Source organism: Hemicordylus capensis, chromosome 16, assembly GCF_027244095.1.
Source record: "Hemicordylus capensis ecotype Gifberg chromosome 16, rHemCap1.1.pri, whole genome shotgun sequence".
Lineage (NCBI taxonomy): Eukaryota > Metazoa > Chordata > Lepidosauria > Squamata > Cordylidae > Hemicordylus > Hemicordylus capensis.
The window spans coordinates 5,372,973-5,385,279 of NC_069672.1; the positions used below are offsets into that span (position 1 = coordinate 5,372,973).

At 47.1% G+C, this 12,307-nt stretch overlaps 1 protein-coding gene across 1 annotated transcript; it reads right to left on the reverse strand.

Annotated features, from left to right (window-relative positions):
• Nucleotides 1-213: 213 nt before the first annotated feature.
• LOC128338617 (arylacetamide deacetylase-like 3) lies at nt 214-9,558 on the reverse strand. Its single transcript, XM_053281339.1, has 3 exons — nt 9,357-9,558; nt 5,400-5,463; nt 214-994 (listed from the first exon to the last, which is right to left on the reverse strand). The coding sequence occupies exons 1-3, from the start codon at nt 9,556-9,558 to the stop codon at nt 214-216; spliced, it is 1,047 nt and encodes a 348-aa protein (XP_053137314.1).
• Between the last annotated feature and the right edge of the window lie 2,749 nt (nt 9,559-12,307).

The following is a 12,307-nucleotide window of genomic DNA, read 5'->3' on the forward strand; positions in this document are numbered from 1 at the left end:
AAACCATTTCAAATTCGAACCGAACCAGGGGGTGGTTTGAACAAAACCAAAACCGAAACACCCCCTCCTGGTTTGATCCCGGTTCGAATTCAAACTGAACCGGGTGAACCGGTTCACATTTTGTGCACATCCCTAATCCATGGGAGTTTGCTAGAATCTTCTTCCTTCCTTGCTGAACATCGTAAAAGCTCCTCCTACCAAAGAGTTCTTCCCTCAAACATGAAGACCTGTTATGAACTTGACTATTCTGTCCATTTTTCTTTTCGCACAGGAAAAAGGAAACACTGGCATATCAAGGACAAAGGCTATTGCATGGAATGCGTCTTCAAGGTGCTCCCAAGTCACACCAACGCCCGCATCTTCTAGCCTCTTTTTGTACAGCAGTCCATCATCTCTTAGTACATCGTATTCACAGGTTAGAATGTATGTTTCCGGGAGTTGGCTAATGATGTCATCTTCAGCTAAAAGTGGGGAAAAGGTGGTCTCAAAACACTCTTTGCATTGTTCTAAAACTTTGGGGGAGAAAGGAGTTGGTGGTGGAGGCTTATATCCTCTGCTTTTGAATCTTTTTGGGATATGGTCTGGATTTATCCAGGACTTCCACTTGATTTTCATATCCTCGGGAACATGGGAGCCTTTCATAGCTGCCTGTACGAATGATGAGTCTTTTCCTAGATACTTCAAACCCAGTTCCAAAAGTGTTCGCTTGGATAATACAGGCACAAAAGCGTTTTGCTGATATGATGGTAAATTAAAATCCACCGCCTGCAGAAAAGGGTGCAGCAAGATCTGGGCACGCACTTTGGGGAGGTCAGTTCTCTTGACCAGCTCTTGGCAGACAGCAGCAGCAAGTGTAGCCCCTGAACTATCTCCGCCAACCAGGATACAGTCAGGATCCACCCCGTATTCCTTTGCATTTTTCAGAAGGTGAATGGTAGCCTTCAGGCAGTCTTCAAACTGTGCAGGATAAGGGTGCTCAGGAGCTAGACGGTACCTGGAACAACACAAACATGCATCATGCCTCCCTTGCTCCTAGAATCACCGGCTAGACACTTGACACTGTAGTGCTTGTACAAACAAACAAATCACATTAGTGGTGCTAATGTGATGGGTTTGACTAGCTGTGGTGCTAGTCAAGAACCCCAGCCCCAATGAGAGTCACCTTGATCCAACAGACCCTGAGCAGCCAGAGCAAATTGTGAGCCCTTTGGGGACAGGGAGCAAGCTTATTTCTTTGTCTATGTAAAGCACTTGGGCCTTTATTGGTTTTTATGCTGGAAAGCGGGGTGTGTGTGTGCACACGCACACACACACACACACACAGAGAGAGAGAGAGAGAGTTAGTGTTCTGATAATAATAACAAAGCCTAACATAGTGTGCAGCGCTATGCATATATGGTGGGACATAACATTTGTGCAGTTGCACACGAGGCTCATTTTTATGCACAAGCGGAGATGTGCAACAGTGTAGTCAGGATATATAAAGGCTGCACTGTTGCACAATTCCATTTGTGAATATTTAATCCTGTACAATTGTGCATGCACTAATTTTACATCCTACCGTGTGTGTAATGTTGGACACGCTGTCAGCAAACAACAGCAACAGAAGCAGCACCAGGGCTCTTTTCTATTTTAAAAAATTCCACATTTTCCTTCCTCTCTAATTACATTTCATGTTTGAGTTTTGTCTTGTTTGTTTTGCGTTGCGTGCAAACTCAGCAGAACTTCCTGCTCACAGTGCGACAAGAGGGTACAGACATCCTCCCAGCCCTGACTCAGGAAATAACCTCTGCCCATTTGCAGCAGCTTCTGTCCAGCCCTCTCAGGTTTAGTTGCCATCGATGCTCCTGTGCTTCCTACATAGCAAATTGTGTATCTTCCTCTTACTGAGAGCCAGAGATTCTAGGGCTGTGCAGTCATGATTTTGTTGTACTCCACCCAGAGTCTTTAGATGGAGCCGTTTATAAATGTAATAAATAAATGTCATAAATAAATAATAAATGTTGGTCCAACAGGCCTGTTGTACCCTGTCAGACTCCCAGGAGACAAGGTGGGCTCCTAGCCCTTCTTAAACTCCAGAATGACTGAAGCAACCCCAAAAAGAGCCTCCCCATCTCTGACAGCTTTTAAAAAGTCTTCAAAGACACATCTGTTCACCCAGGCTTTTAATTAATATTGTTTTAATGGTTTTAATGCTGTTTTAAAATATTCTTTTAAAAATTTAAAATTGCTGTAATGTTTTAAACTTTTTGTTTTTGTTTTAACTAGTGTTTTACTGTCTGTTTTTATTTTGTTGTAAACCACCCAGAGATGTAAATTTGGGGCTATATAAAAATATGTTAATCCTCTATAATAAAGAGCCAGGGTGTGCGCCCGTGTCTCTGCGCCCGTGTCTTTCTCGGCCGTTCTGGGCATGCGTGGAGCGCATGCCCAGAACATCCGAGAAAGATACGGCCACAGAGACACGGTGGCCATGTTGGCTCCCGGTCCGGGAGAAGGAGAAGAGGGGACTGGGGAGCAGAGGCGGCGGCGGTGGGTCCAGGCCAGCCACGGGGATAGGAGAGGTGGCAGCGGGTCTGGCCCGCCCGCCAAAAAGAACAAGGGCAGCGGCAGCCGCAGGGAATGGAAAGACGCTGGGAGCGGGCGGGCGGCCATGTTGGCCAGTTGGTTGGCCCGGGCACAGGAAGGCCAGAGGCGGCCACAGGGAGGGCAGAGGTGGGGCGGCGGGTCCAGCCCAGCCGCTGGAAGAGGAGAACAACAGAGGCAGCGGTGGTTTTGGACTGACCACGGGGCAGAGAAAGGCGGCGGCGGCGGGACCAGCCTGACCACGGGGGGAGGGGGAATACGGTGGAAAAAGACAGCAGCAGCGGGACCAGCCCAACCGCAGAGAGGAGAAAAACGGTGGAGTCAGGATCCGGACCGAGCGCAGGGAACAACAAAACGGCCGAGGCGGCGGAGGAAGCCGGGCGAGGGGGAGAGGGCGGGCCGAGCGCGGGGAGAGGAAAGACAGCGACAGAGGCCGCCCTACTAGCGCCCGTTATTTTAATGGGCTTAAAAACACTAGTAAATAAATAAATAAATAAATAAATAAATAAATAAAAAGGTCTGCCTCAGGAACAGCCAGGGGAGGAAGTTAGCTTGTCACCTGAGTCCTACTGGCTTGCCGCATTCAGTCAGTTCCCTCTCCTGGAGAAATCCTGGCTCCCATACTCAGAAGCAGCTCCTCATCATCAGCTGCCTTGTCCTATGTTACCTACCTATTGCTGCTATAACTATCTGGTTTGGCTGGATCTCAGATTGACAAAGGCAGCACTTGGGTGCCTGCCTGCTTTGCTTGAGTTATCTGGTTTGTTTGTGAGATTGTGTTGTGGTGAGAAATGGATAGTGGCAGCATCCCCACCTCGCTCCCTCTCTCCCTCTCGCTCTTTTTCTTGGTGATTACTGTGAGATGAGCTCCATATCTGGCCTTGAGAGTAAGTTGTGTTTCACTCACTGCTCTGGTCTGCTGTGCAATCTGCATTGCAAAGTATACTCCTCACTCAAAATGTGGCTGGGAAAGCTGCTGTAGTTGAGCTTATGGCTATGCTTTCTGGCTGCTAAGGGTGCTGCTGTGGCAGCTGTTGCAAGTGAGGACAGAGTCCTAATTGTGTGTGAAAGAGCCTCGTGCCAATGATGCTACTGCAGCATAGGCACTGTGGCTGGCAGTAGATTCTGGGTCAGTGATTCTCTTTTGGCCATCTTTAGACTTTGTGTGTGGCAAAATCTGGTGTTCTCTGTTGGGAGGGACTTTGTGTGCTTTTGTTCTGCAGTGTTATTTTTCAAGGCAGGGTTGCAAAATGTGTGTACTCTGCTTGTTACACCCCTACGAAACAATAAGGAACTCAAATTACCCAATTGTTCTCCATGGGTAGATCCAATGGACAGCAAGGTGGGTTGGGTGGTACGGCATGATGAATATCCAATCCACAAAAGAAAGGGGTAAGCGTGTACTATTAATTTTTTTAAAAAAACCTTTTTTGAACTTTCCCCTAAACCCCCTAGGATCCTATGGGGGTTTAAGTTTCTTTAAAATTTAATGATCACCCACTTGCCCATTTCTTTTGTGTTTTGGGTGGTAGGTAGCACTCATCACGCTGTACCACCCATCCCACTTTGGTGTGCCTCGGACCTACCCATGGGGAATTATGGGGTGATTTATTTATTTATTTATTTAGAATATTTATACCCCGTCCCTCCAGTGCACAACTGCTCGGGATTGCTTACAACAATAAAATAGATACAAGACACAATACAAGTAATTCAACTAACCAAATTGAACAAACAAGTAAAAAGTCAGATTAAAAATGATAATCATTATTACACTCAAATTAAAAGTTATTTTTAAAAGCTAAAAATTAAAAAAAACTAAAAAAAAAACAACTAGAGAACCTAGCAGATATAACAAAAAATGGGGCATTAAAAAGCCTCCTTAAAAAGGTGTGTTTTAAGTTGTTTTTTTAAAAACACTGAGGGAAGGAGTATGGTGAAGCTCTTCAGAGATTTGAGTTCCCCATTGTTCCCTATGGGTGAATCACACAATATTTTTGCCAATATTTGATTTGATTCATTCAACCAGCCAGCTATGATTCATAAACATCTTGAGTAGGGAGCTCGTTGGTGGCTGGAGGATGAAGTCCTGCTGGGGGCTCCCCTTCTTCTGTTATCCCAAGTTGCATGCAACCAAACCGTGTCCCCTGCATCTGATGTCAGACACAAGGGGAGTGGAGAGTATCAAGGACAGGATCAGTCAGCCCCTGCAGAGTTTCCCAAGTCAGCAACTTGTTGAATCACTGACTGGGAATTTCTTTCTCTGCCTCCTCACATTCTGCACACTCCCCCTGCTTCTGATGTCCCATGCAGGGAGCTTGGCCACCCAGACCCTCTCCCCATCCTCTCCAGTCAGTTTTTCATTGAAACACCCCAAATGGCTGGGTTTCCTCCCCCACCAGCCCAGCCAGCAATTCAATGGACCACCAGCTGGGGAGATGGTCTAAATGGATCCTTTCCCATAGCAGTGGACAAGCCAAAACTGAACCGTTTAGTGCACACCCCTACTGGGGAAGAAAGAGATGGACTTCATGCTCCCATCCAGTGAGCACTTTCCTGACTGAGTGCAGAAGAGGGCAAGGGGTGTCACCATCCAAGGGTGAGGGGGTGCCTTGGAAGCTGTCCAACCTTGCTGGCCAAGGGATGTCCATCCCCTCTTGCTCCATTGTCCCCACAATCCTGCCTGGCGGACAAGATTGGAATGGAGGAGACAGGAGATCTCTGAGGGGACAGCAAGCCACTGGGGACATTTATGAGCTTTCATATCCTAATTAACTCTGCAATAAGTAATGAAGCAAACCGTGCTCACTTACGCAACAGACACAACAAATGAGGTACTTTCTCTGGCAAGATAGCGGCAGACCCTTTCGTAGGTATCTGGGGAGTGAAAACAGACCGGAGTCAGTATGCTGACCATCATCAGAGGATCCCTCTCCATATCACTCAACATGAATGCTACATTCAGAAAGTGGAACAGCCTGCCTCTCATGGTGGTGTAGAAGGACAAGAAGACTCTGCAACTCCCTTCCACCTATAAGTCTAAAGGGATGCAGATGAGTCATACTGCTTCCAGTGCAAGGGCCTGCATTTTAACAACACTCATCCTCTGGTGTGAGTTGAGAGGAAGGCAACCAAGATGGTGAGGGATCTGAAAACCAGTCCTAGGAGGAACGGTCAAAGAATCTGGGCATGTTTAGCCCGGAGAGAAGAAGATGAAGGGGAGGGATGAGAGCCATCTTCAAGTATCTGGAGGACTTTCACAGAGAAGAAGGAGTGGACTTGTTCCCTGTTGCTCCTGAGGGCAGGATAGAATCATTGGGATTTAGGCTAAACCAGAGAATATGTTGCTTTTTGGCACTGCAACCATCTGCCTCATGCAATGGTGGACTTTCCTTCTCTAGAGATTGTCTGTCATCTGTCAAGGATGCTGCAGAAGATACCTGCATTCAGCAGGGGGATTGGACCAGAAGTCACCCACAATCCCTTCCAATATTAGAACATCTGTGTTTCTAGTGATAGACATAATGTGAAGATTTCAGAGAAGATCCTGGAATATTTTTGGTTGTGATCATTCCACCCAATATGTGCTTTAATATGGGCACTCAGTAACCATTAAAGATAAATAAATAGTGCACCTGCTGTTAAGTATCAGGGTCCATGCCAACATTGATCAGTTTGGACACATTTACCTATTACCAGGGGATGGATTTATTCATTCATTCATACATTTATTTTTCCAGCTTAATTACCACCCCAAACATATGTCTCTGGACAGTTTACAACATGAAACAGATTAAAATAACAATAAAATAATCTTAAAACAATTTGAAACCACAGTCCAGTTAAAAAACATGGATGATAGGCCTTTTAGATATTTTTTAAAAGTTGTCAGAGATGGGGAGGATCTTATTTTGGTAGAGTGTTCTGAGTGAAGAGTCTCTGGTAGCATAAGAGATTTTCAGTGACAAACCATGAATCCACTATTATCTGCTACCAGAGAATCTACACTCAGAACACTTCAGAAACAACAAAACCCTGTACCCCATGGTTTAGCAATCCATAGGGGCGGTTGGTACCCTATGTACACTACACCAACTCTCTCTGGGCCACCCCAGTGCCCCCCAAGTGGAGTTCTGGGGCTGCTGAGACCTCTATTATTCCCTAGGGGGGGGAATCTTAAAGACACGTAAACTTCATTAATTCTTTTAAAAATCAGCCCTTTGTCCAATTCATTTGAAATAATTGTGGTAGCTTCCATGCCCCCATTGGCACTACCAACCACCAAACTCTACTCTGGGTCACCCATTTCCCCCCAACATGAAGTGATACATTTCCTGGAATCCCCATTATTCCCTATGGGGGAAATCGTAAAGACACGTAAACTTCAAAAATTCACAAAAAATCAGCCCTTTGCCCAATTACTTTGAAATTTGGGTGGTAGCTTTCATCCATTGGGCACTACCACCTCCATACTCTTTTTGGCCTAGGACCCTTTTTTAATCTGAAATTATTTGGATTCAGAAAAATTCGGGTACAAAACGAAATAGGGGTGTTGCGGGCGGACAGATTTGGACCCAAAACAAAATGGGGGTGTTTCGATTTGGCTACAAATCAAAATACAAAGATCGTTTCTTGCACACCCCTAGCCAGCATGCACTACAACAGCTGACTCCTCCCCAGCTGGTGCCAAACAGCCTATCTTGATGCTGTGTGGTGTCTGCAACCTTCACACCAGGCAGGCAAGTTACCATGTGGTCTACTTGCACAGACCTCTATTCCCCTAATGATTGAATCACCCACTACTAGGAGCCCCCCATCCCCAGGATTTCCCCCTTTTGCGATAGGGTATGGGCTCATCATTCACAGAAGGGATCCCTTCTAAGGGAGCATTTCCCCTTTCCCCAGAATGATGTCTTCCATCCCGAAGACCTTCATTCTCCATGACAGCAGAGGAGCCATCAGCATGGGAGTGGGATGCCTCTATCTATCACATTCCTGAAGGTCTCATCCATGTACTTAGACCTTTCTGAGCATCTCCAGGTCAGCCACGTTAGCACTAAGGGAACGAACTTGTTCCCTGAGAGCCAGGAGCTCCTTGCATGGCACACACACTCACTACTTCTGCCCATTGAGCAGATAGTTATACATGTGACACTCTGCAATACACTGGGAAGCACACCCTATCCTGCTGGGTTTCTAACTTCATGACTGGTGTTGTTGGCTGTTTAGAGCATTAGAGCTTGTTTATTTGAAAGGCAGGTCTTAAATGAAGTTGCTAGTTTTCAGTATCCTTGTGATCAAGGGGCCTCATTTCCAGCTCCCCCCCACACTTCCCCACTAAACTCCATGTAAAACTCCTAAGACCCTGTTTGCTAAGTTCTGTTTACTTAGTACTCTGGCCATTGCCTCTTATGTAGAGAAAAGATTTCAAACTGATGCAAACAGGCTCAACAGGAATGTGGCCCCTCCCACCATTTGTGACTCACCTCGGCCCTAGCCAGCTCCTCCCACTGTCTCTCTCTAGGCAAGAGAGAAACTAAAAATGAGGGCTACCCACCCTGCAAAACCAGCCCTGGCAAAACACACACACACACAACCCAGGACATCTCCCTTAAAGAGATGCCAGCCCCTCAAAATCTTCCCCTCCTCCTGATTGTTTGTTTGAAGGGTTTTTGGTTTTTTTTAAGAAAAGATTTTCTACCTTCTCAGGTGGCTTCTCTTCTTCCAGGAGTAGGCTTCAAACTGAGGTAACCTCAACAGGCTCGACAGTAATAGAGAATAGGCTTCAAACTGAGGCAAACAGGCTCAAGAAGAATATAGTCCCTCCAACCAGATTGACTCACCTCAGCCCTAGCTGGCACCTCCCACGGTCTCTCTCCGGGCAAGAGAGAAACTAAAAATGATGGCTACACAATCCCCAAAACAAGCCCAGCAAAAACAAGCAAAAGGAAAAAAACAGGCAAAAACACACTAGGACTTCTCCCCTAAAGAGATACCAGCCTGTCAAAATCTCCCCCTCCTCCTGTATGTTTGTTTGAAGGTTTGGTTTTTAGACAAGCTTTGTTCAACCTTTGCTCAACCTTTGCTCTCAGGTGTAAAGATGTGCACAAAATCGATTTGCCCAGTCCGAGTCCAAACTGGAATCGAACCAGACCAGTCATGTTTGGTTTTGGCACCCCAAACGAGGTACCCAGCTTGGTTCAAATTCAAACAGATTCAGGCCCAGTTTGGGGGTTCCAGGGACATTAAAGCTTTTCGGGTGAGAAGGTGAACTTACCGCCACTGAGGGCTTCTGTGGCCACGGGGGATGCTGCTGTGGCCAGGGGTGGGTGGGTTAAGGCTGTTTCTCCTCCCCCCACTGGCCTCCCCCCAGCCTGTTTCAGAACTCTCTGAGCATGCAGTGGCCATTTTGGAGGCCACCACTCATGCACACAAGCCATTTGCATGCCGGGGTCATGCATTCCCAGGGCTCAGAATGGGTCATTGCGGCCTTGGGGAGACCAGGGTTAGGCCAGTGGGGAGAGGGGAATTGCCAGAGACCACACCAAGGATGGGGAGGAATTTCTCCTCAGTGGGAGAAAGCCCACCTTCCCCCACCCCCAAAAAATTAAATGTCCCTGGCACCCCCGAACTTGGCCTGAACCGGGCCTGGATATTAAGGTTCATCTCGAGCCAAGCCGATGCAGTCCCAGTTCAGCTTGAGGTTGAGCCCTTGAACCAGGCCAGTTCAATGTTGAGCCGGTTCTCACATCCCTACTCAGGTGGCTTACCAGTGCTGCAGCACATGCCAATTCCTCCGTGAAAGAAGAGTATGCCTCTTTGATGCTTGGTGTGGTCTTCTCGTGGTTGGTACTGCTTCACAGGCACACCGTCAAACTGGAGTTTCTTGATATGAAGCTTCGGGTCTTGTTTCAAGATGGGGAATCCGTTCATGAAAAACCTCGTAACTATGTGGTGATTGCTTAGGCCCATTTTCCATGCTATATAATCCTGTTTGCATTGAGAGTGAAATGTCAGTGCTCAGAAATCTTTGAAGCCTGACACAGAGCAGAGTGGCTCCCCTTGTTACCATCCTACCTTAAGATAGAGTTTCTATTTAGCCTACTTTCTAGTAGGCTTATGAGATCACCCGGCATTCTGTGTGTGTGTGTGTCCGTGTATCCCCACCCCCATCAACTTTGCAACACCTGGACCACTATGAACCAAATCGGGTACAGTTGTAGGGACACATAGGGACACCTCAACGGTGTAATTTGTGATGCTGTCATCCACCCCCATCCAAGATGGCGGATGCGTAAACCTTTGAGGCGCAAGTGGGTGAAACATACTTGCCAATTTACATAACCAATTAGAACCAAATTTGCTACAGCTGCAGGGACACATAGGGATGCCCAAACAGTGTAGTGAGTGATGATGTCATCCACTCCAAGTGAAGATGGCGGCCACATGAACATCTGAGGCACAAATGGGCTAATTTGTGGACTGCCTAACCAATTTTAACCAAATTACGTAAAGTGGCAGTGGGTGAAACATAGCGACACCTCAATGGCATAGTTTGTGATGATGTCATCTACGCCAATCCAAGATGGTGGGTGGTTCAGTATTATCTTCACAGACTGGCAGCAGCTTCTCCAGGGTTGCAGGCAGGAATCTCTCTCAACCCTATCTTGGAGAAGCCAGGGAAGGAACTTGGAACCTTCTGCTCTTCCCAGAGCGGCTTCATCCCCTGAGGGGAATATCTTTCAGTGCTCACACTTCTAGTCTCCCATTCATATGCAACCAGGGTGGACCCTGCTTAGCTAGGGGGACAAGTCATGCTTGCTACCACAAGACCAGCTCTCCTCTCCTGTCATTTCCTTTGTACAAGCCTCACAACTCCTAGGCATACAGTTTTAAGCACCCTGATCCTGGAGAGGGAGTTCTAAGCGCCCTGATCCTCCATCTGCCAGGGAGAGGGAATGCCTTTCCTTGCTCCTCCCATACAGGCAGCCCATACAGGCTGGTCTGCTCATGGCCCAGTTGGGTGAGTGCCCCACCCCACTGGGCATTGTGGGAGAGCCCCGAGATGCAGGACTTGCTTTTGCTTGTAAAGGGAAGGCCTCACTGGATTCCCCTTTACAAATATAGTCCTTTGAACTGGGTCAAACCATATCGAAACCGTTTGACCTGTTTGATTGAAAAGACTGCACCACCAGCCGTTTTGACTGAACCAGTTTGTGGACTGGAGTTTGGTTCGAATTAGATTCGAATTTGAACCAAGCCACCAAAAATGGTTCGGTGCACACCCCTAGCCACAGCTACTATTTTTTCCCCTCCTTCTCCATTTATGTTCTCCACTGTGCTACAGTGTCTTGGATTTCTGTGCCGGTGTAAAGAGTTTTGACTTATAGTGCTACTCTCCCTTCCTTTCTGTTGCATCTGTCCTCCTTTTTTAAAAACATCCTTTAATTGCTACATTCTGATCCGGAGAGTCATCCTATCAAGTCTCAGCTCATCAGATCATCTTTATCTTCCTGTACTAGGAATTCATACCCTTCTTTTTAAAATTTGCCATACTCTGTCTATAGATCACAAGCCATGGATATTGTGCTCGGATGACTCCCCTGATATTTTGTTAGGTAATCCCACAATTCCCCCAGTTGCTACCACCCCAGGAGTCATAGGGTAATAAAGATGCTACATATCTAATCTGGGTGAAAGGACCACAGCTTTTATTGGCCATGGGTGTGGAGAACAACCTCCCTTTAGCCCTGTGATTGGAGTCTTCGTTTTGAGTTTTACTCTCCATTTTCTGAAAGACTTCAAGTCAACTACAGCCTGTATTTTTCACACCTAACCAGTTGGGATTATGGTCATCCTGGGAAGCATTAAGAGTCATGGGTCCCTTCCTTTGGTCTGCATATTGTTGTAATGAATAAAGGATGGTCTAGGCTCTCTCCCCCACCCTCAAGAGAACTTCAGGCCATCAGTAATTCTGTTAGGAATGAATTGAATTCCAAACAAGCAGCTTCTCTGGTTCAGCTACATTTGCGTATGAAAGGGTTCCTGCCAGCTAGGGATGTGCAAACCGGTTCAAATTTGAACCGGTTCAGTTCGGAGGTTCGAACTCAGACCAAACAGGGCATTGCATTGGCAATGCTGGTCTGAGTTCAAACCAATCGAGCCAGGTTCAATTTGAACCTGTTCAAACTGGTCTGAAGGATCTGGAGGTCATTTTAGATATTGTCCTCCGTTTTCTGTGACTTGTATTGCTTGATTTCATTCGCTGAGCTCTTCCTTCCCTGATTGGCCAGACTGAGTCTGGCTCTCTGGCAGGCTCTGCACTGTGCCAGTCCTTGAGAACTGGCACCCTATTGGCCAGGGGGGAGGGCAAAGGTGGGAGGGAGTTTCAAATCCAATTTAAAGGCAAGCCTCTGGCCTAGCAAAATCACTCTGGCTGCAGTTGCTGCTTGGCTCCCTTCTGGCCTTCTGTTTCTGTTGCTGCTGGTTTAGTGAGAGTCTGCTTGGCAGTCTGTTGTGTTTTTGTTCCCAAGACCCTATTCCCTTCTGCCTGTTTCTCTCTGCCCCCCACCTTCTCTCCCGTGCTTGAAACCGCTTCCCCCCTGCTGTGTGTTTGTTCTGTTGCTTTTATTCCCCCTCCCCCCCAGTAGGTGAGTGAGTGAGTGTCTATCTGTCTCTCTCCCCCTTCTCCTCTGGGCCAGGGGGGCCCAGGCCCTCTGGC

Coding starts and splice junctions, on each gene's coding strand:
- LOC128338617 (XM_053281339.1), bottom strand. CDS start 9,558: ATGGGCCTAAGCAATCACCACATAGTTACGAGGTTTTTCATGAACGGA. Junction 5,464..9,356: donor TGGCATGTGCTGCAGCACTG/GTAAGCCACCTG, acceptor TTCACTCCCCAG/ATACCTACGAAAGGGTCTGC. Junction 995..5,399: donor TCATTTGTTGTGTCTGTTGC/GTAAGTGAGCAC, acceptor GTGTTGTTCCAG/GTACCGTCTAGCTCCTGAGC.